The 27,966-nt window shown below is 45.6% G+C and overlaps 1 protein-coding gene across 3 annotated transcripts in view; it reads right to left on the minus strand.

Moving 5' to 3' along the window:
• LOC117359930 (guanylate cyclase 2G-like) overlaps window positions 1-27,966 on the minus strand; it is a 99,259-nt gene that overhangs the window by 21,330 nt on the left and 49,963 nt on the right. For all 3 annotated transcript variants that reach the window (XM_033943406.1, XM_033943404.1, XM_033943405.1), the window contains exons 13-20: window positions 23,819-23,890; window positions 20,762-20,930; window positions 17,845-18,000; window positions 17,338-17,515; window positions 14,098-14,238; window positions 10,076-10,268; window positions 6,763-6,937; window positions 2,652-2,750 (exon numbers count right to left, since the gene is read on the minus strand). In XM_033943406.1, the coding sequence (XP_033799297.1) occupies window positions 2,652-2,750; window positions 6,763-6,937; window positions 10,076-10,268; window positions 14,098-14,238; window positions 17,338-17,515; window positions 17,845-18,000; window positions 20,762-20,930; window positions 23,819-23,890 (1,183 nt within the window). The remainder of the gene's footprint in view (window positions 1-2,651; window positions 2,751-6,762; window positions 6,938-10,075; window positions 10,269-14,097; window positions 14,239-17,337; window positions 17,516-17,844; window positions 18,001-20,761; window positions 20,931-23,818; window positions 23,891-27,966) is intronic.

A 27,966-nucleotide genomic window follows, 5' to 3' on the forward strand; every position in this document is an offset into this window, starting at 1 on the left:
TGCAGAGTAATGCATTTGGGGATTAATAATAGGAAGGAACCGTATATGCTGGGAGGAGAGAAGCTGATATGCACGGACAGGGAGAGGGACCTTGGAGTGATAGTGTCCAAAGATCTAAAGGCGAAAAAACAGTGTGACAAGGCAGTGGCTGCTGCCAGAAGGATTCTGGGCTGTATAAAGAGAGGCGTAGTCAGCAGAAGAAAGAAGGTGTTGATGCCCCTGTACAGGTCATTGGTGAGGCCCCACTTGGAGTATTGTGTTCAGTTTTGGAGACCGTATCTGGCGAAAGACGTAAGAAGACTTGAGGCGGTCCAGAGGAGGGCGACGAAAATGATAGGAGGCTTGCGCCAGAAGACGTATGAGGAGAGACTGGAAGCCCTGAATATGTATACCCTAGAGGAAAGGAGAGACAAGGGAGATATGATTCAGACGTTCAAATACTTAAAGGGTATTAACGTAGAACAAAATCTTTTCCAGAGAAAGGAAAATGGTAAAACCAGAGGACATAATTTGAGGTTGAGGGGTGGTAGATTCAGGGGCAATGTTAGGAAATTCTACTTTACGGAGAGGGTAGTGGATGCCTGGAATGCGCTCCCGAGAGAGGTGGTGGAGAGTAAAACTGTGACTGAGTTCAAAGAAGCGTGGGATGAACACAGAAGATTTAGAATCAGAAAATAATATTAAAGATTGAACTAGGCCAGTTACTGGGCAGACTTGTACGGTCTGCGTCTGTGTATGGCCGTTTGGTGGAGGACGGGCTGGGGAGGGCTTCAATGGCTGGGAGGGTGTAGATGGGCTGGAGTAAGTCTTAACAGAGATTTCGGCAGTTGGAACCCAAGCACAGTACCGGGTAAAGCTTTGGATTCTTGCCCAGAAATAGCTAAGAAGAAAAATTTTAAAAAAAATTTAAATTGAATCAGGTTGGGCAGACTGGATGGACCATTCGGGTCTTTATCTGCCGTCATCTACTATGTTACTATGTTACTATGTAATACTGTGTGCGGAGAGAATGATTCATGCATCCATCTTGTCAGCTGCTCACTAGCGCCCCCCCCCCCCCCCCCCCCCACCACCACCATCATCTGGATTCTGTTTGGTCTGCTTCTTTGTTTTCCACTACAGTGGATCAAGAGGCCCAACTGCTTTCGTGTTTTCTTTCCAACTCTGGGAACCCAACCCAACCCAACTGGCCCTAGGACTCAACCAAAGAGCATCGTCCAAGGCTGAGGTCTATGGGAGTTAGGTTCCCATATTATACATGTAGAATACCACTGAGCATGTGGCTTACACGCATGTAACGGTAACAATCATGCACAAAGTATTGCTATTCTATAACTTACATGTAGAAATGCTTCCAGTGGTGTTGTAAGGGGAGAGCGGTCCGCCCTGGCGCTGTCCGCCACGCTCCTTCCCACTCCTCCCCTGCCACACACGTGCCTTCACATCTTCCCCCGCACTGGCTTTTCACCATTGTGAACACCAACCTGCTGCTCACGCCAGCATCAGCGCTCTCTGATGTCACTTCTGGGTCCTGCATCTAGGAAGTTACATAGGTAGAGCCGACACCGACGCGGGCAACAAGTTCGTGATGCTATTCGTGCTGGGAAAATTAAAGAGGTACGGGGAAGGGGGCATGCGCATTGCAGTGGGAGAGGGGGGTTGGGAAGGAGAGCCCTCCAAAACTCCCCCCAAACATACCATATCCACCTGTCTACAATAGCCCTTATAGCTGCAGGTGACACCTACACAGCAGTATAGTAGGATTTTGGTGGCCTCACACTTCCAACCATAAATGTAATGGCTAGAATGGCTTAGGGGCCTGGGGCCTGTTTGCTATGGCTCACTAGCCCACCCACCAGGCTACTGTGTGATGCTCTACTATGCTTTCCCATACCAGGTGCTGCTGTTCTAAAGACAGGTATCTACTGTTTCATTTAGATTTGGGGGGAGTGGGAGGGGCTCTGTGACCACTGGGGGAGTGTGGGTGGGCGGGATTACTTAATCCCTCCAGTGGTCATCTGGTTAGTTTGGGTATCTTTTTAGCACTTAGACACTTTTAAATCAGGTCTAGCTCCAAACGTCTTAAGTACCGTCCAGGACATCTTGGGAAATGTTTGATTTTATCGCCGCAAGACGCCCAATTCTAAGCCCACCCAAAGTCCACCCATAACACGCCTCCAACATGCCTCCCTTGAGTTTTAGATGCCCAGTGGCTAGGAAGCCTAGCAACACATTCAAAAAGTCAGCTTTGAAAATTGGCGAGTAAAACATCCACTTGTCGGTTTATGCCGGTATTTTTGGACATCTTTCTTTTTTTTAAATGAGCCTCTCAGTCATGTCCATGAAACTTGAAAACTATACAGGCAATGGAAGTAAAACCTCCTTCCTCTTTCTTCTTCCCTAGTCCCATCTATCCATAAATAACATGTCTTCCATCTGTCTTCCCTTCCATCCCTGTGCACCATCTCCTCCTTCGCTCTCCAATGGTCTGACATCTCTGTCTTCCCTTTCGCCCCTCCTATGGTCTATCATCTTTCTCCTCTCCTCTCCTTCTCACCGAGAGAAATAGACTTGGGGATAAGGAAGGACATAGATTTGTCCTGTGTATACGAAGCGAGAAAAGGACAAAACCAAAAGCAAATGTTTCTTACCTAAGCTGTTGCTTTCCATTCTTGAAGCCATGTTAACAGAGTCCCCAAACAAACAGTATCTCGGCATCGTTGTGCCCACCACACCTGCCACTACTGGACCTGCAAACAGAGTGCACAAGATGAAGAGGCAGAATGCGGCATAAGAGTTGCAGATTGTGTCCTCCAACTCACACTAGCACCAAAAGAGCTGGGAAGGACCAATCAGCAGCTTCAAAACCCATGGCAAACACGTTCACCTTCAATTCCAGTCCCCAAAGTGTCTTTCAGTCAACGTGCTCTCCAAGGATGTCACTATACCAGCTTTAGGTTGTGCATAGAACTAAAATCTATTTCTCGTATAGAAACCCCAAATCATTGCTGGTTGAGCTGACACATGAATGATCTAGAGTTGATGTTGGATTTTAAAGACCAAATGGGTTGAAAAGGGCTTGTGTGATTACAGAAACTCGATCTTTGCTGGTTGGGCTGATACAAGAATGATCTAGAGTTGATGTTGAACTTTAAAGAGCAAACGGCTTGTGCGACTACAGAAACTCAAGAATTCCAATCATTTTAATTTGGGGGGGGGATCCCCTTAAGAGACCTCAAAACCTACACAAATTTAAATTAGCCAAAGCTAATTTCTGAGCTCAGCATTTTCAGAAAGAGACACGTAGTAGAAATAATACAGAAAGAAATGTAAAGCTAACACATTGCTCCAGGTTAAATGGGAATGTGCATATTTTATAACATGTCACCTAGGTTGGGAGGCCAAGTAGGTAGCTATTTTGAGGGCACATTATAAAGACATATAGCTGGTGGCATGTATTTACAAAATAGTGTTAAATCAGCAGCCAAAATCATGGCTAAAATGAAGTCATGTACATTTATATCTCAGATGAACCGTTCATAAACCTTTTTATCAATTTTTAGTCCAATTTGGCCAGAAATGTTAAGAAACGTCTTCTGGTCCTTCCATCACCAAAAGGAATCAAATGCAGGTACATATTTAACACACTCATCACGTACATTGGCACAAAGACCTGGAACAGCCTCCCATAACCATCAAAGCGGAATCCTATTATGTCAGATTTCGAAAGAAACTAAAAACTCTTCTCTTTGAGACAATATACTCCAGGGACAATCAGTAGCTTGTCGAACATCAATGAACATCAACTCTTCAGTCAATGTATACTGTACTTCTAATGTCCACTCTATACTTCCCTTGTACGAGACTTAACTCTTTTGTATCTCCCTCTTCTCCACCCAGCACACTGTCTTCTTACTTCTGTACTCTTCTAGGCATTTTGTTTATCCCTTGAATTATACATCACCTTGAACCTAGTTGGGCATAGAGAAACTCATAAATTGTAGATTAGATTAGGAGCAGATGTAAAGGTACATGAATGAAGGAGACGTGGGTAAATATTTTATAACCAATGCGACTCTGCTGTGACTAACCCATACTATGGTCTATACAGGGGTCATAGAAACATATGAATTGTCTTGTCACCATACATGACCACGTGCATACTGTGGGATAATTGTATGAAAGTGATTTGCTTGCACCACCAAGCGCCAATACAGTGGTTTCACTTTGTTTCAATTGATTTCAACAGACAAGTGTCGCCTAAGTAAGGCGTTGTTCTACAACGCCGACATTAGGATCCTTGGTGGGACCATCTATTCCCAATAAAGACTGTTTATTTGACTGAATAGATGCTTCCCTTGCCATGCAACTTTTTGAAACATCCCTAGCCACACCCCTTTAGGGTTGTATGCTGTGTGCGTGCAGATCCTAATTGCTGCCAATTAACCTTAATAATTGGATGTTAGCATCCAACTATTGATGGTTATCAGCTCATTAGCCAATTATGTTGCATGTACATCTCAGGAGCATGCTCAAATGAGGGCTCCATATATATAATCGGGGGGAGGGGCAGGGGGAGGAAACGTAACAGGTATCTGCATAGCTTAATCCAGAGCTTTCCAAACTGTCAAATGGGATGTGAAATGGAGTCACAGAACCCATATTTGGGTGGGTCCTACATAAGTGTGTCATTGTTCTGCACTTCTGGAAAGTCACACAATTACATTTTGAGAATGTTAAGCACTGACTCAGGCATTAACACTTGCACTACCCTATGGCTGACCTAAATGCAAGTACACCTGGTTACGCTAGTATTCTATAAAGAGAACTAGGAGTCCACTATTTTTATATCAGTGGTCTCCTGAAGACCTCCATTGTGGCCTTCAAACATCTGGCTGAAATGCTCTTCAAATCCAGTAAATGCGTTAATTTCAATCTTGCCCACTTGATATCGTATCTGCAAACAATCTCTTAAGCGTGTTACTCATGTGCCTCATTTATGAAATTTGCTACTGTTGACAATCCCAAATAAAGCGAGCTTTTAAAATATATCCTTGAAGTGTTGCAAAATCAACATTAGTATTAATGTTTAATACCCAGTCAAGACGGTTTACAAAATTAGTAGCATGGGTAAGCTTGACACCTTTTGGTGGCTCTCAGAGCTTTCTCGTATTCACACTGCAGCCCTTTACGTGAAAAAGGTTGGAGACCGTTGTTTTATAGAATAGACTCCTACCACACACCCTCCACTGCCATGTTAAAGAATTACTCCAAGGTAGGGAGAACGAGAGGGCGCTGTCTAAAGTTGAAAGGGGATAGATTCCGTACAAACGTAAGGAAGTTCTTCTTCACCCAGAGAGTGGTGGAAATCTGGAACGCTCTTCCGGAGTCTGTTATAGGGGAAAACACCCTCCAGGGACTCAATGTAAGGAAGTTCTTCTTCACCCAGAGAGTGGTAGAAATCTGGAACGCTCTTCCGGAGTCTGTTATAGGGGAAAACACCCTCCAGGGACTCAATGTAAGGAAGTTCTTCTTCACCCAGAGAGTGGTAGAAATCTGGAACGCTCTTCCGGAGTCTGTTATAGGGGAAACACCCTCCAGGGACTCAATGTAAGGAAGTTCTTCTTCACCCAGAGAGTGGTAGAAATCTGGAACGCTCTTCCGGAGTCTGTTATAGGGGAAAACACCCTTCAGGGACTCAATGTAAGGAAGTTCTTCTTCACCCAGAGAGTGGTAGAAATCTGGAACGCTCTTCCGGAGTCTGTTATAGGGGAAAACACCCTTCAGGGATTCAAGACAAAGTTAGACAAGTTACTGCTGAACAAGAACGTGCGCTGGTAGGGCTAGTCTCGATTAGGGTGCTGGTCTTTGACCAGAGGGCTGCCGCGTGAGCGGACTGCTGGGCATGATGGACCACCGGTCTGACCCAGCAGCGGCAATTCTTATGTTCTTATGTACTCTCCCTCCCATACATTTGGTGGAGGGGGGAGGGGTCTGCCCTTCTGGGGAATGTACCTGTGAAGAACTGTGCATGGAATTTGGGGAGTATGGGTGGTATTATCTGAAGCAGGTGGGGTGGTGGATGAGGCATCTGGGGGAGATGTCTGTAGTGGTTAGGTGTCTGTTAAAGGCACAGGGCAACATCAGGAGTATGAGGGGGGAGTGGGGGGACAGGGAGGTGCCAGCGCCCTCATCAAGATGGTGCACAAGGCGGTCTGCCTCCCATCTCCTTCCTCCCCCTTACTATGTCACTGTTTGGCCTTAGTTCATGCCTTTTTTCAAAGCCACTTATCTCTGTAAATCACAGTTATTTCTTGTAGAGCGAGAAGGGGAAAATTACATGTATAGATTTGAAAATGTCATTCTGTGCAAGCACTGTATCCACACAACCTACACACCTCCCCGGGAACGTTGCTTTAGAAAGCTGTTAAAAGTGCATCTTGAGCCCTGCATGAGGAGAGCAGCCGATTCACAAACCCAGTCACCAAGTAAAAAGGTTTGACTTAGTTATTCTGTAAATCAGTTTACAAGAATGTAATTGAATACAATACAACCCGCTGTTCTGATGTGGCCATCTGCATCATTCAAACAGAGAGAACTATAATTGCAAACTTTAGTTCAGAACACGGTTGCGGTTTAATCAAATTACAACACCATTTCCAACAGTATCAATCCATGCATTTTTTTTTAGAATGGGAACATTTCCTGGAATGTTTGGAAGCGATAACCATTACTGGATGGTGCGAGCTTCATTCACTTCACCTGTGTTAAGGCCTATACGGAGCTTCAGTTTCTCTGTGGGCATATGTCTTATTCTGAATGTTACAATAGCGCTGAGGAAGTGCAGAGACATGGTGGAAATCTCATCAACGTGGTGCATTCCATTGCGCAGGGGGAGGCCACTGGCCACCATGTAGGCATCACCAATGGTTTCAACCTAAGAGGGAAGCAAAATGGTGTCAGCAGCTTGTTCTTCTAAAGTTGGTATAAACCCTGTGGTGCAAAGCCTATGAAGAAAGGCCCAACGCACTCCTACTATTTATCATTTATTTAGCACTGAAAGGCGTACGCAGCACTGTATATTTTGACATTTAATAGACGGTCCCTGCTCGGAAGAGCTTACAATCTAACTTGGACAGACAGACATGACATATAGGGTTAGGGATGCAGAACCCAAGGCGAGAGTAGTTAGGAGTTGAAAGCACTCTTGAAGAGGGGGACTTTTTTTAAAAATGGGCCTTAAAAACTGCAAGAGACGGAGCCTGCCATAGGCATTCGGACAGCTTGTTCCAAGGATAAGGCACAGCAAGGTAGAAGGGACGGAGTCTGGAGTTGGTGGAGAAAGAAAGGGCATAGACAGGAGGGACTTACTAGCCGAGTGAAACTCGCAGGGGGTGAGGAGGAACAAAGGAAGAGTTAAGTAAAGAGAGATAGTGAGGGGCAGCTGAGTGAGTGCATTTGTAAGTCAGTATGAGGAGTCTGAATTGTATTTGGAAATGGATGGGAAGCCAGTGAAGTGTCTTTAAGAGAGGGTAATGTGAGTATCACGGAATATGAGTCGTGCAGCCAAATTCTGGACAGATTGGAGAGGAGCAAGGTGTCTAAGAGGAAGGCCTGAGAGTAACGAGTTGCAGTAGTCTAAGCGTGAGGTGGTAGTATGCTCAGACAGGAAGGGTCTGATTTTGGTAATATTATAGAGGAAGAAGCAGTAGGTTTTAGTGATATGTTGTATCTGGGTGATGAAGGAGAGAAAGGAGTCAGAGATGACCCCGAGATTGCAAACAGACAAGGCAGGGAGGATGAGAATGTTGTCCACAGAGACAGAGATTGGGGGAAGCAGGGAGGTGGGTTTAGGTGGGAAGATGAGCAGTTCGTTTTTAGCTATACAGTGGTACCTCGGTTTACGAGTGCACCGGTTTGCAAGTCTTTTGCAAGACGAGCAAAACATTCGCAAATTTGGTGCCTCGTAAACCGAGCTTGCCTCGCTGTACGAGCGCCCCCCCTCCCCGAGAACCGGCACCCTCCCCCCCCGCGATCCGGCCCCCCCCCCCCGCCGCCACCTGAGATCCCCCAACCCACCCGAACCCTCTTCTTACTTTCAGTGTAGCCTCCGCATCGGCACCAACATGTTCTGTGCCCAAAAATCTGCTTCCTGTGCCGGGCCTTGAGCATGCATGCATGCTCAAGGCCCGGCACAAGAAGCAGATTTTCGGGCACAGGACATGCTGATGCCGGCGATGCCGATGCGGAGGCTACACTGGAAGTAAGAAGAGGGTTCGGGTGGGTTGGGGGATCTCAGGTGGCGGCGGGGAGGTGCCGGTGGTGGCGGGGGGTGCCCGATGGTGGTGGGGGGTGCATGATGGCGGCAGGGGGGTGCTGGATCACGGGGGGAGGGTGCCCGTTCGCGGGGGGGGGGCCCTTCGGGGGGACCAATGCCGGTTCTCGTGGGGGGGGGGGGAGCAGCGCTGCTGGCCTCAGGGGGGGAGGTTTGGGGTGGGAACATATCAAAGAAAGTTTCCCTTACTTCCTATGGGGAAACTTGCTTTGATATACGAGCATTTTGGATTACGAGCATGCTCCTGGAACGGATTATGCTCGTAATCCAAGGTACCACTGTATTCAGTTTTAGATGGCAGTGAGACATCCAGGCAGCAATGTTGTACAGGCAGACTGAAACTCTGGTCTGGTGCGAGTCATCGGCACAGAGGTAATAGTAGAAGCCATGGGAGGAGATAAGCGTTCCAAGTGAGCAAGTGTAGATTGAGAAAAGGGGTGGTCCCAGGACAGAGCCTTGAGGTACACCAGTTGATAGCGGGAAGGCTGTGGAGGAGGAACCACCATTGCCAACACTGAAGGTGTGATGGGAGAGAGAGGAAGAAAATCAGGAGAGAGCAGAACCCTGGAATCTCAGCGAAGACAGCGTATCAAGAGGTAGGCGATGATCAACAGTGTCAAAGTCAGCAGATAGATCGAGAAGGATGAGGCTAGAGTAGAGGTCTTTGGATCTAGCCAAGAACAGGTCATTGGAAACTTTAGTAAGGGAGTTTCCGGGGAGTGTAGCGGGCGAAAGCCTGACTGAAGCGGATCTAGAATAGCTTACAAAAACCCTCTGGTATCTGGAATGTAAGAGGGGGTGCAAAAAAGTTTCAGCCCAACCAAGCAGCTTCCTAAATTCTGATTGTTGTTTTGCCACTGTAGCTGAAAATAGTGTTATCTTATTTTGTTAAGTGCCAATTTGCAGAAACAAAATTCTCTGTTTTGACATTATTTCTGATCATTGATTGAACCATATCCACGTCATTCTGCTCTTCTTGGTTGGGCTGAGAACTTTTCAGCACTCCCTCATATTCAGAGCTGTCATAATGCCTCATTTCACCAATAAGAGCCAACCTCATCAGTGATGTCACAATGGCTTGATTGTCTTCTATTTGGCTCACTTTTATTACATACCAAGGGGTGCGGAAAAGTTCTCAGCCCAACCCACCAACTTTCTAAATTATGAGCATTATTTTGCCACTAGCTGAAAAGAGGGACATCTTATTTCGTTAAGTGCCAATTTGCAGAAACAAAATTCCATGTTTTGACATTGTTCCGGATCATTGATTGAACCATATCCACGTCCTTCTCTTCTTGGTTGGGCTGAAAACTTTTCAGCACCCCTTCATAGCAACATTCCAGAGCTGAGCTTGTGATGTCATAATGCCTCATTCCACCAATAAGAGCCAGCCTCATCAGTGATGTCACAGTGGCTTGATTGTCCTCTACTTGGCTCACTTTTATTACTTACCAGGGGGTGCTGAAAAGTTCTCAGCCCAACCCACCAACTTCCTAAATTTTGAGCATTATTTTGCCACTGTAGCTGAAAAGAGTTTTAATTATTTTATTAAGTGCCAATTTGCAAAAATGAAATTCTCTGTTTTAACATTTTCAGATCATTGATAGAATCGTATCCAAGTCATTCTCTTCTTGGTTGGGCTGAGAACTTTTCAGCACCCCCTCTCACATCCACAGTGAAAACAAGCAGCCCAGGAAATGCTTATGTTGCCTGAGAAAAGAATCAGTAAAATATACGTACCTTGTAAACATCGTATATTTTAATAATGTCATCAAATAAACTGTACAGGTCGTTGAGCAGATCCACCACCTCCAGCGGAGAGCTAAGAGAACACAAGTTGGTAAAGCCAACGATGTCCGAGAAGAAGATGGTCACGGAAGCAAAACTTTCGGGTTCCACCGATTTTCCAGCCATAAGCTGCTCTACAATAAAGCTGAAAGGCCAGAAATGAGCTTTGCATTATTTATTCTAAATACTTACGTCTACTCTTCCATCCCAGAGGACGGCCATTTTGAAAAGTATATCTAACCTGACATCATGCACAAAAGTGAATGTTTGGTTTATTCCATGCAACGTTATTTGTGACTTTTTCCCATATTGGTAGCTTGCAGAAAATTAGGAGAAATTCCAAAATGACAGAAGAAACATGGCAAGGCAGATACTTCCAGAGGTTTAAAAGTAGTAGTTCAGGATATTTGCTGTTGGACACGCAACTCTACTTGGATAAAGTTAGGACAGCTTTTGAGCTATCATAACTTTTTCTGGCTAGTTACCCAGTTAGCCAACTGAATATTGCTGCTGACTACTATCTCTTGGCTAGGTTTACCAAACGTCCGGATTTCCTCGGATATGGCCTCCATTTGAGGACCTGTCCGGGGGTCCTGATGGCTTTTCAAAACCCGGTCCCTTCGGGTGAGCACTTTTGATTTTGTAGTGTTTTTGGTCTACAGTACTCCCTCGATATTCGCGGGGGTTCCGTTCCAGGAACCCCCGCGAATGCTGAAAAACCCCGAATACGGTTTTTAGCGGGGGAGACAGGTGAGGGCAGCCGGAGAGGCAGGAGAGAGCAGCTGGAGCGCCGGCGAGTGAAGGAAATCACTCGCGGTATGCTCTGACCGCCTCTTCCTGTACTAATCAGGAGCTGCGTGTCAAAGCCATCTGTTGGAGATACAGGAGAATTGCATCCAGTTCACAAGTTATTTCGGAAAGGGGGTTGGTTCAGTGGCATAGTAAGGGAGGTGCGGGTAGGGGGGGGGGAGTCTGCCCCGGGCGCAGACTTCCTAAGGGCGCAGCACTCCTTCTTTACACCACCATCCCCGCTCCTCTCCTTGCCGCACGTGCGCCCCCACTTATCGTCACCCATACCTTTTTTATAACTTTTCCGGTGCAAGATTGCTGTCAGCTTCGGCGCTCTCTCTAACGTCACTTCTGGGACCCACGCCTAGGAAGTGATGTCAAAGGGCAAGCCGACACTGACATGGGTATGCTGCTCACGCCGAAGTTAAAAAGGTACAGGGAAAGGGAAAGGGTGCTCATGCGGCAAAGGGGGGTGAGGAAGAGGTCGGAGGAGGGTAAGAAATCTTGTTACTGGCTACTACCGAGCTCTTATTAGAGCTGGTATTCTGTGTACCAGTAGACAGGGCAGGATTAATTCTTCGAGGGCCCCTAGGCACACAAGTACACTGGGCCCCCCTGGGCCTTCCTCGCCCATGCCCCGCCCACACTCCGCCCCATTTATCTGCTTTCTTATTTACTTTTTTATTTCCACTTATATTTCTTTTTTTTAAATTCAAAACAAACAAAGATTAGCGTACCAGTGCACAGTTTTTCTTCTATGCAACCCCCAAACATCTCTGAACAAATCCCCCTTCCTTCCCTTCCCACCTACTTACCCAGGACAGTAACTCTGAACCCTTTCAATACGTATATAAAAGCGTTCAAATATATTGTAAAGCAGTAATACTATCCGAAATATGTCTATATTAATAACCAAATTTACATCGTCTAACTGCCACACTCTACATCAGGGGTGCCAAACTCAATCACATAAGGGGCCGAAATCTGAAAAAAAGGCTAAGTCGCGGGTCAAATTTTAATTAAGATACTTAGGGATCCTTTTATAAAGGTACGCTAAATGTGCACCTTAATAAAAGGACCCCTAAGTGACTAAGGCTTAGTCTTAGCAGACATATAGGGTTACAACATCTCCAACCCCACACCTGCTCTGTGGTGTAAACAAAATAAATATTGTGATCACAAAACAGAAAATATAATCATTTTTTCTACCTTTTGTTGTTCCCAGGCTCTGGTTGTCTTCTGATAACTCGCTTGCCAGGGTGTCCTGCACATTTGTCGTTTTCTTCTTTCTCCGTGCTAACCATCCATCTTCCATCTCTGTCCTCCCCTTACGTTTCCCTTCGCTCCCTTGGAGGTCTGGCATCTTTCCTTTTTTTCATGTCCATATCTGCAGCTTCGGCAATGGACCCCACCATTCCCAGATCCACCATCTGTCCTTTTCTCAACTACCCTTTCATCCAGCATCTCTCCCTCCTTCCCCACTACCCCAGGGTCCATCATCTCTCCGTTTCTCTTCCCAACTACCCTGTCCTATGCCACTTCCAGAAACTGTATGCCTCCCCCTTCCATCTTTCCCTTCACCCCCCATTGGTCTGGCATCCATCTTCTTCCATTCCCTCCTCCAATGATCTGGCATCTCTCTCCTCTCCTCTTCTTCCCTTCCCTCTCCCACACCCACACCCCCATGGTCTGGCATTTCACTCTCTTCCCCCCACTTCCATCAGCATCTGCCCCCTTTCTTTCCCTCCAAATCCATCCAGTATCCTTCCCCCTTGTTTTCCCCCTTTCCCTGCACACCAATTCCATCAACATTAGCCCCCTTTCTTTCCCTCCAACCTAAATCCATCCAGTATCCTTCCTCCTTGTTTTCCCCCTTTCCTTATACACCAATTCCATCAGCATATGCCCCTTTCTCTCCCTCCACCACCCTTTCCACACAGCAACGGCAATGCGCCCCCCCCACCCCAGCAACGGGCCCCCCCTCTTCCCTCCCTGCACGGCAACGGGCCCCCACCCAACGACGACAACGCCAGCCCCCCCCACATACAACAATGGGCCCCCACCCGACGACAACGCCGGCCCTACCCCCTGCATCGACCGACGGCAATGCAGCCAATGAAGCTCAAAGAAGATCCCGCGATGACTGCGTCTGCCGGTCCATCCCCCTCCGACGTCACTTACTTCTTTCGGCAGACGCAGTCATCGCGGGCTCTTCTTCTAGCTTCATTGGCTGCATTGCCGTTGGTCGATACTGGGTGGAGGCCGGCGTTGTTGTCGTCGGGTGGGGGGCCCGTTGCCGTGGAGGGAAGAGGGGGGGCTGTTGCCGTCTGGTATGTCGTCCTTCAGCGGGCCCCCTTGATTATTTCGGGCCCTAGGCACGTGCCTAGTTGGCCTATTGGGTAATCCGGCCCTGCCAGAAGAGATGTACCACTAGAGGTGCTCCAGAAGATCAGCTGCCCTTGGGAGCTGGACAGGGCTGAAGAAAGACGATCAGCAGCCCTTGGGATCTATGCTCATGGCAAGTGACCTTTGGGAGCAGCTCAGGGCAGAAGAAAAGAGAAAAGGAAAGGGATTGGGACTTGTATACCACTTTTTTGTTGTTTTACGAGTACAATCACACTCAAAACAGTTTACATACAGGTACTTCAAGCATCCCCTCTCTGTCCTGGTGGGCTCACAATCTATCTAATGTACTTGGGGCAGTGGAGGATTCAGTGACTTGCCCAGGGGCAAAGGGAGCAGCACACCCTCAGGGTGCTGAGGCTGTAGCTCTAACTACTATGCCACACTATCCTCCAATGGAGGCACTTTTGGTGCCTAAGGGCTGAGAAGAGCAGAGGCAGCCCTCTAGAGGGCACCCTGTTACTGATGGTCACAGAGCCCTATTAAGGGCTGGTAAACTGGAACCCAGCAGGAAACTGCCCCAGATGCTCCTCTTAAGATGGGGTACTAGTAGCCCAACTAGGGTTATCAGACGTCCGTGCACCACTTTATAAAATACACCTACCAAGTTGTGCACAAAAGTTAGCGTCAATTATGAGGTATTAATTGCCAATTATAAACGCCGATGGGTCTTGTTAAACATTTAAGTTACGCACGCAAATCAGCCATCCACATGCCTCATTCCCTTACGGTTCGAACAAACGATAAATCATCATTTACAAACTGTGAAACAATTCCATTACCTAGGCAGCATCGTTGACAAGAGCTTGTCTGTCTTTTTCTTCTCGGCCACAAGCTGGATTGTCCTTTCTTCCACCACCTCTTCTAAGTGATTTGCATACTTTTCCAACTTGCTCACCATGTTGTCCAGAATGCCAACATGCCTTTGAAAGAGTTCAAATAAAGAGAGAGTTCAGAAGTGGCACCAAGGGCCACGGATTCAAGAGACTCAATACAGGCCATGTGCCCTCAGGTTTTAGGGACCACGTCCCAAATTTGATACCTAAGGATTATGAGATATGCAGTATTTTAAAACAAAGAGAAGTAAAAGAGGCGACCTTAGTGCTCAGTCTTTTTGCTCATTCAAGACCCGACACATACGTGTTTCAGCCGTATGGCCTGCCTCAGGGGTCTTATCCCCAATGAGAACCCAGAGGATCTAAAATCAGCAAAGAATATTAAATATTGAACTAAGGCCAGTACTGGGCAGACTTGCACCGTCTTTGTCTGTATATGGCCGTTTGGGGGAGGATAGGCTGGAGAGGGCTTCAATGGCTGGGAGGGTGTAGATGGGCTGGAGTAGGTTTTGACAGAGATTTTGGTAGTTGGAACCGAAGCACAGTACCGGGTAGAGCTTTGGATTCTTGCCCAGAAATAGCTAAGAAAATTTTTTTTAATTGAATCAGGTTGGGCAGACTGGATGGATCATTCGGGTCTTTATCTATTGTCATCTACTATGTTACTATGGTGGTGCCCAGCATCGTCGCGCCATACACCCCCACTCTTCCCTGCTTCTTGAGCACCCCTCCCACTGCTCCCCCGCATGCTTCCACCTGCTGCTCATCCTGAAAGCCACAGGAAGTGATGTCAGAAGGGAGCCGAGGCCGGTGCAAGCAGCAAGTGGAAGATGCTGCTTGCACCGGCAAACGTTTAAAGAGAGACGCGGGCGAGGGGCGGAAAGGAGGAGGAGAAGTGTCGGTGCCCCCCCGTGAAGACGGTGCCCGGGGGCGATCCACTGCGCCACTGCTCTGATATACCCGGATATTCCTTACTGATATCCAGATAGTGGCCAGCACTAAATATTCAGACATATGTGTGAGTTGTATGTAAGAATACTGTTGATCTCTTGTTTATACTTCCAAATTTTATTGAAATTTTTTATATAACAAATCCAACAGGAGAGAATATAAATTCTGAAAATCATGCTCATAAATATGATCAACAAAGCACAGGATATTCATGAAATCACGTTAAAAAAATGCTATCCCCAAGCCCTCCTCCCATCTCCATATGCAGAGAGTGAAAAACCATATCAACATCCATATACAATACATACATATATACATGCATATACATGGCCATTCAACAAGCACTCAACCATTTTCTACATATTCATGTATAGATGACCTCAACCTGTTAAATTTAGCCTTCTTGGTCTCATTAGGAGGACATGATGAAACATAGGGCTCCTTTTATCAAAGAGCGTTCAACCGCCTGCCGCGCTAGTCGTTAACGCCTCCATTGACGAGGTGTTAGTTTTTAGGCTTGCCGCGGGGGTTAGCGCGTGATGAAAAGTCCGACGCGCTAACCCCCATAGCGCGCCTTGATAAAAGGAGCCCATAGGGTCCTCCTTTTGCAGTTAAGTACAACATTGTCGAATTTTTATACTCAAAAGATTCACAGATTGAATAATTATTTAAGTTTCAAATTTACAAATGTTTCTAATAAAAAATAAAAAAGGACCTATGACAAAGTGAGCGAGTCACGGGGCTGTGTTTCCTCATGAGGTCCGTTTGAATCATGCTTAATGGTGCTGGTTAGAAATGACATACTTTCTATTGGTGTTTTCACGGTACGAGAGCTTTACTGAGATCTGGAATAACCTCACCTCCCCTCTCCGAACCTCAAGCTCCCTCCAACTCTTCCGCAAACACCTAAAAACCTGGCTATTCTCAAAACTGTAACACTTCCCCCCTCTTAGGCCTCTCACCTTCCCCCTTTACACCTAACTCTTTAATCTCTCCACTGTAGTTCCTCTCTCATCTTTCTTCCTGTAAACCGTGCCGAGCTCCGCATTCGTGGAGATGGTGCGGTATATAAACCCAAGGTTTAGTTTAGTTTAGATAATTACTAGCGTTGGTCTTCTTTTTATCCTGAACACTCTAGTCTGCATTTTTATAAAACATGCTGATCATAAGAGTTTAAATATTGATGGGAAGGTATTTAATGGGTTGGATCCCTAAATCACGGTAATAATCTTCTTTTAACTGACAGGTTAAGGGGGAATATCAAATTTCCAATCTATTTGAAGTGTTTTCTTATTATGCAGATAGAGGTCCACAATCTGTTGAACCTCATCTTTGGGAATTTTATAACTGAGATCCCTAATTGTGAATTTTTGGTGAGATTTAATCTATATCATATTAAGTTATTGGTCAAGGCCATGGCAATCTAGTTTTTCTTGTCATGGCTAAGGGCTGGAGTCCAACAAGAAGAAAATTAGAGACCAGATTTTCTGTGAAAATCATTATCATTAGGCAGGACTGAGTAGAGGAAGGTAAACTACAGATCACAGGCCAGATATGGCTCTAATCTGGCTCACAACAGCAAGCTCATCTCATTACTGGCCAATAGGGGCATCATTCAGCTGTAAGATTTCAAGATGGACACCTCTTCTCAACTCGTCAGACTTCCTGAGAAGATGGGCCTTCTCGACCCCTATTGGCTCCTTTCCCAGACAAAGCCCCAGTTGCATCACCTGGGCCTAGACATTTTCCCACCTATGAATTCTTTACCAGTTCATCTAAGAGAGAAGAAAAATTTAGATAAGTTCAAAGGGGCACTGAAAATTTTTCTTTTCAAAGACGCCTTTGACCTATACCCCATTTCAGAGCCTAGCTTCCCCTTCTCTCTTTGCTCACGGTTCGTATTTGAAGACCAGGAATCCTAACTCTTACCCCTACTCCTGTTTTTACCAATTTCATTGTTTACTTTTCTAAATTTATTGTAGTTCAACCTTTTCCTGTTTTGTCTCCCATATGTCTGTTTATTGTTTATGTTGGTCGTAGCTAAGTCAGTCTTAAATGATTAAATGTACGCCGTTTTTAATGTAAACTGCCTAGAAATTGTGATAGGTGATTAATCAAAATTGTAATAAACTTGACAATAAGTGACTAACTCTTATAGTAGAGGATCTTTTATACCATGGCTTTCTTCCGCGGTAATTGATTTAGAGTTTCATCATTATAGTGATAAAATCTCACCCATCAGGACTTGCCTCCCTTAATCTCTTCTTGATGGTTGAAAATGCTGGACGCCTTTCTGGAACTTCATCCCAGCACGATTTGAGCATTGCAATGATCCGCTCATTGCATTTCTCCACCGACAAGGAGGGTCTGAAGGGGACCGCAGGACTGCGGTCCTTGAGTTTGTTGATAATCTCTGGATGCAAAAGAAATATTTTCCTGTTCTTCTCTTGGTCTGAAGATCAATGAAATACTCATTTCCTTGAAGATATTATACCACTCTAGAACTGAAGTTTGATATTTTAAATCATATTACAGCAGAATTTCAGCTTGAGCTCCCCTGCACTGATAATATCTGTGTATCAAAACTCAACAAGTCTTGGCTTTTTCATGATCCCACACTTGCTTTCTTACTAGTTGACGAAACTTAAACTGTTGCCATCTTCCTAGACCCTTTTAATTTACACTTGCTAGAGAAGGTGTTGGGAAGAGAAAGAGATACAGGGACAGAAAGGAGTGTGTTACCTTCTGGTTCCATGTTCAGATCTTGGAAAGGGCCGTCTTCGGTATTGTAAATCAGTTCTTTCATGATTATAGCAAAACTATAAATGTCGCCTTTCTGAGTACCTTGAAAGGGATAAGTCCCTAACCGAAGCAATTCAGGAGCAGTCCAGTAGAGATCTGAAAAGGAAAGACAGAAAACATACTCAGTTTTTCCAGGACAGTTTTGGCTTTATCAGATTTGAGGGAGAGGTCAAAATAAACCTAAACATCGATATTCTGAAAAACGTTTTTAAAAAAATCCAAATACCTATTTTCCAAGGAGGTCTTTGATTCAAGGCCCTCTTTTATTCCTTCCTCCTGATCCCCTTTCAACCCTTCACTGAATGTCGCCTAGACTAGAGCCTGAACAGGTATGTACGACACACAAATAGATTAGATTAGAGTAAGGCCTCTATTTGTAAGTCTGATAAATGGTCATTTGTACTGGCTTGATAAGGCTCAGTGGAAGCCTGAAGCCGACAGCCACCTCGGTAATGTTTACGCCAGCCTTGCCACCACCGCTGCTTGAGAGGCCCGCAGGACCGAAGGCGGTCAGCGTGTCTGGGGCTCGGGAGGAGGAGCCCTGGTGTTGCGCATGCGCACTCCTGCTGATCACTGACCTACAGATCAGGGATCAGGGAACACGTGGTAAGAGTGCGCATGCGCGCTTAGCATTTTATTATTATAGATATTATTGTATATTTACTAGATTTGTTCAATAAAATGTTATAAATAAATTGAAGCTACATCTGTGATCTCTTGTAATAGTGCACGGATGGTGTACATTATTATATACCCCTGAAATCTTGTATATGTAGGCAGGTGCCATCACTCTGTGCGATTAAGATTGACGGAGCATAAATCAAGGATACCTACTTTATACATGCAGGTTCCATTAGTACAGCAATGGGTGGATAAAGGACATAGTACTGATGATATCAAATGGAGAGTTATTGATCAGATTGTTGCCGGGTGGGAGGGTGGAAATTGTGAAAGATTGCTTAATTATAGAGAACAACAATGGATTTATTTACTTAAATCAGTGACACCATTCAGTCTCGATGCTGAGATCAAGCGGATGTTACTTGTTTGAAAGATTGGGCTCTGTGATTGGCTGACCTTGGACATGTAACTCATTTCACCTTATTTAAACATGTGAGAATAACTCTGCCGCCATCTTGGGGGAGATTGCTAAGAGATGGATGGTGAGTGTGTTTGAGGTAGGATAAGTTGCTACTTATTGCATATGTATTAGTGGGGAAAAGGTAGCTAAATTAAGGTTATATTTTGCAGGGGATATGCCTTGAAACAGCCGATGGGTGAAACGTGATATCATGTCGGGAGTCCCCATTTTCCCTATGCAAGACCTAAGATGAGTAATTAAAAAACATATTTTTGAAGAGAAAAATGGGTATGGATTATTGAAAAATTGAAGTCTTCTGAGTGTATCTGCTGAGGTCCATTATATTCTAAAGTGATAAGTGGCTGGATGATAAAAACTAACATTGACATTGACAAGCAATGGGTTGGCTTCTTTCTATATCACACATTTTTCAGGGTTTTCATATTAATAATATGATGCTCTGACTCTGTTGCAAGGACTCTTAGAACATACCGTATATACTCAAATATAAAACAAGATTTTGGTGCCCAAAAATGGGGGTCTTGTCTTATATTTGGGCCAGTGCCCACTCACCCCCCTCCCAGACTTGTTGCAATCCTTCGCCGGCCTGCCATATGACCTGGTGGGCCACGACAGGAAGGATCCCTCCCATCTCCTGTCCTGTCCCCCCGTACCTTTTTGAATCTCTGGTGGTCCAGGCAGGAGTGAGATTTCCACACTCCTGCCCCATGCTGAGTCCCTCTGAATGGTCCAGCAGCTTTTTGAGCTCCTGCCCGGCACTGAGTCGCTCACTGAATGGCTGCCACCAGTTCTCGCGGGACTCTTAAGAACTTCCAGCAGCCATTCAGGGAGCGGCTCAGGGTCGGGCAGGAACACAAAAAGCTTGCTCATGCTCGGTACATTGCTGGGCCATGAGAACTTGAGGTGACCATTCAGAGAGGGGCTCAGCGAGGGGCAAGAGCGCAGATAGCTCGCTCCTACCTAGTACACCGCTGGACCACCAGGGATTCAAAAATGTACGATGGGGGAGGCAGGAGGGAGGTAAAATAAATTGACAGACTCTGCCAGGACAGGAGATAGGAGGGATCCCTCCTGTTCCAGCCCAACAGGTCATATGGCAGGCCCGGTGGAGGCCTATATGACATTGGGAGAGAGGGGGAACAAGGTACAGGGCAGGGAGGGGGGCTAGGTGCAGAACCTGGCAGGGAGGAAGGGGAGACAGGGTGGAGAGCCTGTTTGGGCAGTGAGGGAGATGGGCAGAGAGTCTGGCAGGGAGGGATGGATGGGGACAGGGTGGAGAGCCTGACAGAGCATGGAGGGAGGGGACTGAGTGCAGAGCCTGGCAGGGAGTGAGGGTGGCTGAGTTCAGAGTCTGGCAGGGGAGGGAATGAGAGGGGGAGGCAGGGTACAGATCCTGGCAGGGCACAAGGATATTAACAACCCCCCACCCCCATCTTATGTTCAAGTCAACCATTTTTACTAAATTTTGGATCGACTTATATTCAAGTATATGTGGTAAACAAATATGCTATGGAGATGCGGTATATGTGAATAAGATTGTCATGCAAGATCACTTATGAAATATGCACTGTAGTCTTTTTTTTTTTTTTTTGTAATATTATATTTATTGGAGCAGAAACCAGTCGGTGTAGTCTTTTGAAAGCATCAACAGATAATGCCCTGCTGAGTCTAAGGCTGTCACAGCCACAGAATACCATGCACACAAGTCTTTGCTATTTTACATTGGCCTCTACTGTTATTGTCACTGTTCCATACCTGTGTACTTTGTAGTTTTCAAGGTTATCACTCTTAACGTAGACCCGTACTTGAATTCCCATAACCCAAACCCGGATAACTTGACTTGCATTCGACTGTCTACCAGGCAGTTTGTCGGTTTTAGGTTTCCGTGAGAAATAAGAGGGCTGTTATGGAGGAAATGCATCCCCTGTGGAGACAAGGTGCGGAGTGCCATGGTCATTATTAAAATAGAACATTCAACACATTCCGTTTCTGCACCACTGTCCCAGGTAACAAATAATAAGCAAAAAGCACAGCCTTGGATAAACGTTCTATTTTAACCTTGCACCTTAGAACTTTGACCTATCTGCAAACTACTGCGATATTCAGGGCTGTGCTAAGATGGTGGACAACAATGGAAAGGGCACCATGAACATAAAGTAATTGAAATAGGGCTCCTGTTCAAAATCTAGAACCCCAGGCAACTGCCTATGTCTAAATCAGGGTCTCTCAAACTGTGTCCCCCAAAGGAATTCTGGGAGTGCCACGAGAGTTTCCAGAATGTTACTTTATTTTTTAAAAAATTCCCTTCTTAAGTATATACTAGAATAGATGACATGTACATCATGTTCCCAAGAGTCTGTCAATGTTATGAGCGTCTCTGTGCGTAAGGATACAACCACCCAGACAAGCATCATTCTTTGATGTGATTGGTCTCCGAAAACTAACAGCAAGTAATTTTATTTTTATTTTTTATGCAGTACTTATCTTAACTTGAGCAAAAAAGTAGAGAATGACATGGAGACAAATTTTTCCCCGTCCCTGCGGGAACTCATTTTCCCATCCTATCCCGGAGAGTTCTTTTCCTGTTCCTGCCCCATTCCTGCAAGCTCCGTCCTTATCTGCACAAGCCTCAAACCCTTTAAAATCCTAAGTAGCAACATTCTAGAGCTCAGATTGTGATGTCATAATGCTTCATTCCACCAATGCCTAAGCTCTGTCCTCATCATAAGTAGCAACATTCTAGAGCTCAGATTGTGATGTCATAATGCCTCATTCCACCAATGCCTAAGCTCCGTCCTCATCTGCACGAGCCTCAAACACTTTAAAATCCTAAGTAGCAACATTCTAGAGCTCAGATTGTGATGTCATAATGCTTCATTCCACCAATGCCTAAGCTCTGTCCTCATCATAAGTAGCAACATTCTAGAGCTCAGATTGTGATGTCATAATGCTTCATTCCACCAATGCCTAAGCTCTGTCCTCATCATAAGTAGCAACATTCTAGAGCTCAGATTGTGATGTCATAATGCCTCATTCCACCAATGCCTAAGCTCCGTCCTCATCTGCACGAGCCTCAAACACTTTAAAATCATAAGTGTTCGAGGCTTGTGTGGTTAAGGCAGAGCTTACAGGAATGGGGCAGGGACAGGAAAAAAAAATCTCCGGAACGGGATGGAAAAATGAGTTCCTGTAGGGATGGGGACAAATTTGTCCCTGTGTCACTCTCTACAACAAAGCACTGAAGGCTTTGTTACCATTTGAATCCTCTTATCTTTGTGAACTTAGATTTTCAGCTCTGACAGAAATTTAAAAAAGAGAATCACTGCAGATAGTGGATGATGAAATGCGTGTTTGCTTGTCGACTATCGAGCTGTCTTTTGAGTTAATTTGCACTCAAAAAGAAGCACATCCATCGCATTAATTGGCAATTCTATTCCATCTACTTTAGTTTCACTGTTGTTACAATCGCTCATACATAGCTTAAAGAACTTTAAATAAATAACATTCAAATTTAATTTTGTTGGTTTTGCAATGTTATAATTTCAGTTATAAAGTGCTGCAAAAAACATTTGCTCTGTTTAGGGTGCCGGAGCTAGAAAAATGTTTGAGACACACCGGTCTAAATACAGGCCTGATAATTACCCTTCAGTGAGATGTTATGGGGATTCAAGATTGCATTGGGGACTTGTTTGAAAGAAAAGCAATATAAATTAAGAGGATTGGGCTCAATAGTTCAAGTTGTTATCTGGGTTTTGCTGATTCATAGCAGTAATATATAAATAACTATCTCTATAAGTTGGGCCAAAGAAACAGCTGTTCAATCTTGTCTGAATAGGTGAATATCGGTGGTGTGCAGATAACATCTGGCATCAACTAGATATCTGTATATTAAGCCACAGTATCTGGGTACAACCCAATGCTGAACATCTAGGAACAACCCCCCTCCATCCCCCCCCCCCCCCCACACACACACACATACACAGAAGCCACTGTTTACGAAAACACTGACAATCACAGGTGCAATTTTGCTCCAATTTGCAGTCAGACTTGAACCAGGCACAAGGTTGACCATATCAGTGACATATTTATGTTCATTTTCAATATAATATTCTGTCTTTCTTCCAGGAAAACAAGATAGTGCTTGAACTTAACATGAGAAATGGAAACAATAAGGCTGATCCCTAATAGTAGTATCACCAGACTACCACTAGGGGGTCATTGATGCCATTTTGAAGCTGGTACAAGACTGGGTGGAAGTTTAGGGGGGCTGTTCCCATCTAGGGATACTAGGCCACAAGGGATCACCACCAGGTTGAACTTAGGGATCAGGAAGGGGGAGAGGGATCTGGGGGTGGAGGAGGGTGGGTTCTAGTCAAGGAGAAAAGGACTGAATGGAGTTTTGGGAGCTTTGACTGAGTAGAGAGGGGGATTGGACACCTCCCCCCCTCTGATCTGAAGTTCCATTCCTCCAAATCATCACCCCAAGCCCTTCAATCCAAATCCCCATCGCCCTCCTGATTATCACCACAATCCCCTGATCCATGAAACGGCTTTCCCACCTGCCCTGGAAAGCTATTCCACCCGTCGGCTGCGCTTTCTGTGAAGAAATCTTTTCTGCCAAGTAATACGTGTAAACTAATATACCCCACATATTTTCAGCGTAGATGCCCTCAACCCCTGTTGGTGGTGGAGACTATAGCACAATGCGATAAAGTGAAAATTCTAACAACCGGGAATCCACGAAGAGCAACTTTTGTAGACGCCTTTGAAAGATTTTGCTAATGTCAGGACACAACTCAATATTATACTTACATTGACTATGTCATATGCAAACGACAGTTTAAAGATCCAATCCAGTTCAATGTCACTGTTCCTCAACACATCCTGAAAAACATTGTTGTTAAAAGCTTTACATATGCCGTTTTCTATTGGAAGTATATTTGCAAATGGGGGAGAGGGAGAGGGTGGGTTGTCTAAATTATACGGAAGGTTTATAACATATAAATAAGAGTATTTATATTTATATATTTTTGATTAAATATGAATGGAATGGGTGGGTGGGAAGAGAATAATCTTATGTATCTGAATATATTAAGAAAATTCAAGTGATGTATTTAATATTAAATGTTTTATTAATTGTACACTTGATGTAAGTTTTTAAAAATGAATAAAGAATTACAAAAAAAAAAAAAAGCTTTACATATAACTGAGACGTGACTTACTCCTTAACTCACCGTCATACCAATCGTTCAGAAGATCACTGAAAACCCATTTATTTGACAAATTTGCTTACACTTCCTCAAACAATTTCCTCTACGTCAGAGATGTCAAAGTCCCTCCTTGAGGGCCGCAATCCAGTCGGGTTTTCAGGATTTCCCCAATGAATATGCATTGAAAGCAGTGCATGCACATAGATCTCATGCATATTCATTGGGGAAATCCTGAAAACCCGACTGGATTATGGCCCTCAAGGAGTGACTTTGAGACCCCTGCTCTACGTCTACTGGCATGCTCCTGCCTTCTGATATATGTAATTATGTCACACACCAGTTTGTTTACGCCTACTTCATGCTCTTGGTGTAACTTCGCTGCGTTCCTGCAGCCTCTCTTGATGTAAACCGTCTTGAACTAAAAGGTATGACGAGATATAAATAAAGCTATTATTATTCTACTAGTATTTTAGCCCGTTACATTAACGGGTGCTAGAATATATGTCTGTCTGTCTGTCTTTATTTCCGTCTCTCTCTCTCTCTCTGTCCTGCTGTCTTTCTTTCTATCTGTCTCTCTCCCTGGCCCCCTTTGTCTGTCTGTCTGTCTTTCTGTGTCTCTCCCTGTCCCTGTTTCTTTCTTCTTTTCTTTCTGTCTCCCTTCCTCCCACTGGCGGTAGAATATATGTCTGTGTTTCTTTCTGTTTCTCTCCATACTCTCATTCATGAAGTCCGACGCAGGCGGGGATCGTGAGAGTAGCCACAGTCGCATCTTTCAAAGAATTGTAAGCCGCGCATGCGCACTTCCTATGTGTCGCTACATCTCACGGAAAACGGACGCACGCATAGGAAGTGCGCATGCGCGGCTTACCGTTTTATTATATTAGATTGGTCTTCAAAAACCTAATAACATGGAGGAGCATTTTCAAAAGTCAGAATCAGTGTCATAGTGAGGGTGAGAGGCGCCCGGGTGGTGGCCCCCCTCCCGTGCCCTCTTCTCTTCCCCACCCCCACACGGTCCCCCCCACCCCACCCCTGCCGCTCACGCGAGCCGCTTCCCTTTCCCCGTACGTCTGTAATGTTCCTGGCACGAGCAGCAATCCCCAACCTGCTGTCTTGCCTGCGTGGGGGTCTCCCTCTGACATCACTTCCTAGCCGTGGGTCCAGGAAGTGACATCAGAGGAAAACAGCAGGTTGGGGGATGCAGCTCGCAGCAGGAACATTACAGATGTGCGGGGAAAGGGAAGCGGCTCATGGGAGGGGGTGAGGAAGAGGATGAGTGCCGCGCCCCTACCAAGATGGCGCTTGGGGCTGACCACTGCCCTCCTTACTATGCCACTGGTCAGAATAGAGATGTCCAGATTATAATGTCCAAAATGTTCGTCCGTCTCACGTGTATTTTCCAACAAGAAATCTCCTGTTCGAAAATACATGAGATGGGTATTCATGTACTGAAGATGTCCAGCACGATCAGCCAATTTACAAACGGGAATGTCCAACATATGAATGGCAGAAGAGCAGAGACCAGGATGTCTGTCTGGCAGCATTCATAGAAGACTGGCCACACGGATGTCCGTGAACAGCAGAGCATCAGCCTTGTTAGTGCAGTGGTCTTTACATCAAGGGACCCAGGTTCAAATCATGCTATAACTCTTATCTTGTAATTATGAGCTCTCCAGGAGAGGAATGGCCAGTAGGAAAAAGGAGCTATTGATGCCCCTGTATAAGACTCTGGTGAGACCTCATTTAGAATATTGTGTACAATTCTGGAAGCTGCACCTTCAAGAAGATATAAAAAGGATGGAGTCGATCCAGAGGAAGGCTACTAAAATGGTGCGTGGTCTTCGTCATAAGGCGTATGGGGACAAACTTAAAGATCTCAATCTATATACTTTGGAGGAAAGGCAGGAGAGGGGAGATATGATGGAGGCGTTTAAATACCTATGTGGCATAAATGCATGAGGTAAATCTCGTGTATTTGAAAGGAAGCTCCGAAATGAGAGGGCATAGGATGTAATCCAAGGAAACACTTACCAAAAGGGTGGTAGATGTGTGAAATAGGCTCCTGGTAGAGGCGGCGGAGACAGAGACTGTGTCTGAATTCAAGAAAGTGGGGAACAGGCACGTGGTATCTCTTAAGGAGAGGAGGAGATAGTGGATGCTGCGGATGGGCAGACTGGATGGGCCAGTTGGCCTTTATCTGCCATCATGTTTCTATACAACAGAAAAATACTGACTGTGCCTGAATGCATACCACTTCAATAGCCTTCGAGCTTGCAGACGGATTATAGATTTAGGCACAGTCGGTATTTTCCTGTTTTTGGGAGGGTCACAATAAAAAATAAATAAAAGTGTTGAAGTCAACTTTAAACCTGGGCCTCTTGCTTTACAGTCCGCTGCACTAACCACTAGGTGACTCCTTAGACTTGCTTATTGCTTTGCTAAGAATAGCCCTGAAAGCTGAAGCTGTCGTAGAGCATAACTCCTCCGAAATTCGCAGGGGTTCCGTTCTAAGAACCCCCCCGCCAATTTCAAAAAACCGTGAATGTGATTTTTTCACCTGTCACAAGGCGGGAGAGGGCAGCTGGAGCGCCAACGGGTGAAGAAAAATCACTCGCGGTCTGCTCCGACTGCCTCTTCCTGTAGTAAAATCAGGCTACACCAATCAGGAAGTGCTTTGACACGCAGCTCCTGATTGGAGTAGCCCGACTTTACTACAGGAAGAGGCGGTCGGAACAGACCGCGAATGAGCGAGTCCGCGAATTCATGGGGAAACACTGTATTCCATTTTAGTTTCATTTTCAAGGGAGAGGAAGGGGGCCAACGACCAGTGAGAGATTAAGGAGGCGTCATCAGTGGCGGAGCGAGGGTGAGCGGCACCCAGGGCGGTGGTGCCCCTCTCCCCCCCCCCACCCATTCGCATGCGCCCCTTCCCCGTATCTTTTTAACTTCTATGTAAGCAGCCACCAACTTGCTGCCTTGGCTTCGGCGCTCTCTCTCCAACATCACTTCCCGGGGGCAGGTCCCGAAAGGGACATCAGAGAGAGCAACGAAGCCGACCCGGGCAGCCGCTTCATGGTCGCTCGCACCGAAGTTGAAAAGGTACAGGGGAAAGGGCATGCACATGGCAGGGGGAGGAGTGGGAAGGGGGGCAGAGAGGAGGAGGGGTGCCAGCGCCCTGAGGAAGACCGCCCCCCTCGCCACCGACCTTACAACGCCACTGCCTTAATCCCTCCAGTGGTCAATCAGAGCACCTTTTTGTACCCAGGTCTAGTTGAGGATGTCCTTTTTAGGTTTGGATTCCCCCCCCTCCACCCCCATTTTTGGTGATCCCTATTGGACGTCCTGATTTAGGGTCCTCCCTAGTCCAACCCAAAACACACCCACAACTTGCCCCCTTGATATTTTGGACGTACCGCAGTGTTAGATGTCCCTTTGCAAAATTAGAATTTGGATACTTCAAGCACATGGACGTCAATTTGAGCATTTTAAGATATTTATTCGCTTTGAAAATATGCTCCATAGTAACATAGTACATTTTCCAGATTTGTCATCGCACGTACTCAGCGCAAATGTAGGATTCACGAAATCGTCACAGTTTAGCAAATCCTATGGAAACTAGCTTGTATTGTAATGGCCCATTGACCAACTACTCTAACACAGCCTTAGGAAGATTAAGGCTAATCCAAAATACAGCGATCCGTTTACTTTTCGGATTAAAAAAACAGGAACATGTCACCTGCACTGGTTGCC

Source organism: Geotrypetes seraphini, chromosome 4 (genome assembly GCF_902459505.1).
Source record: "Geotrypetes seraphini chromosome 4, aGeoSer1.1, whole genome shotgun sequence".
Classification (NCBI taxonomy): domain Eukaryota; kingdom Metazoa; phylum Chordata; class Amphibia; order Gymnophiona; family Dermophiidae; genus Geotrypetes; species Geotrypetes seraphini.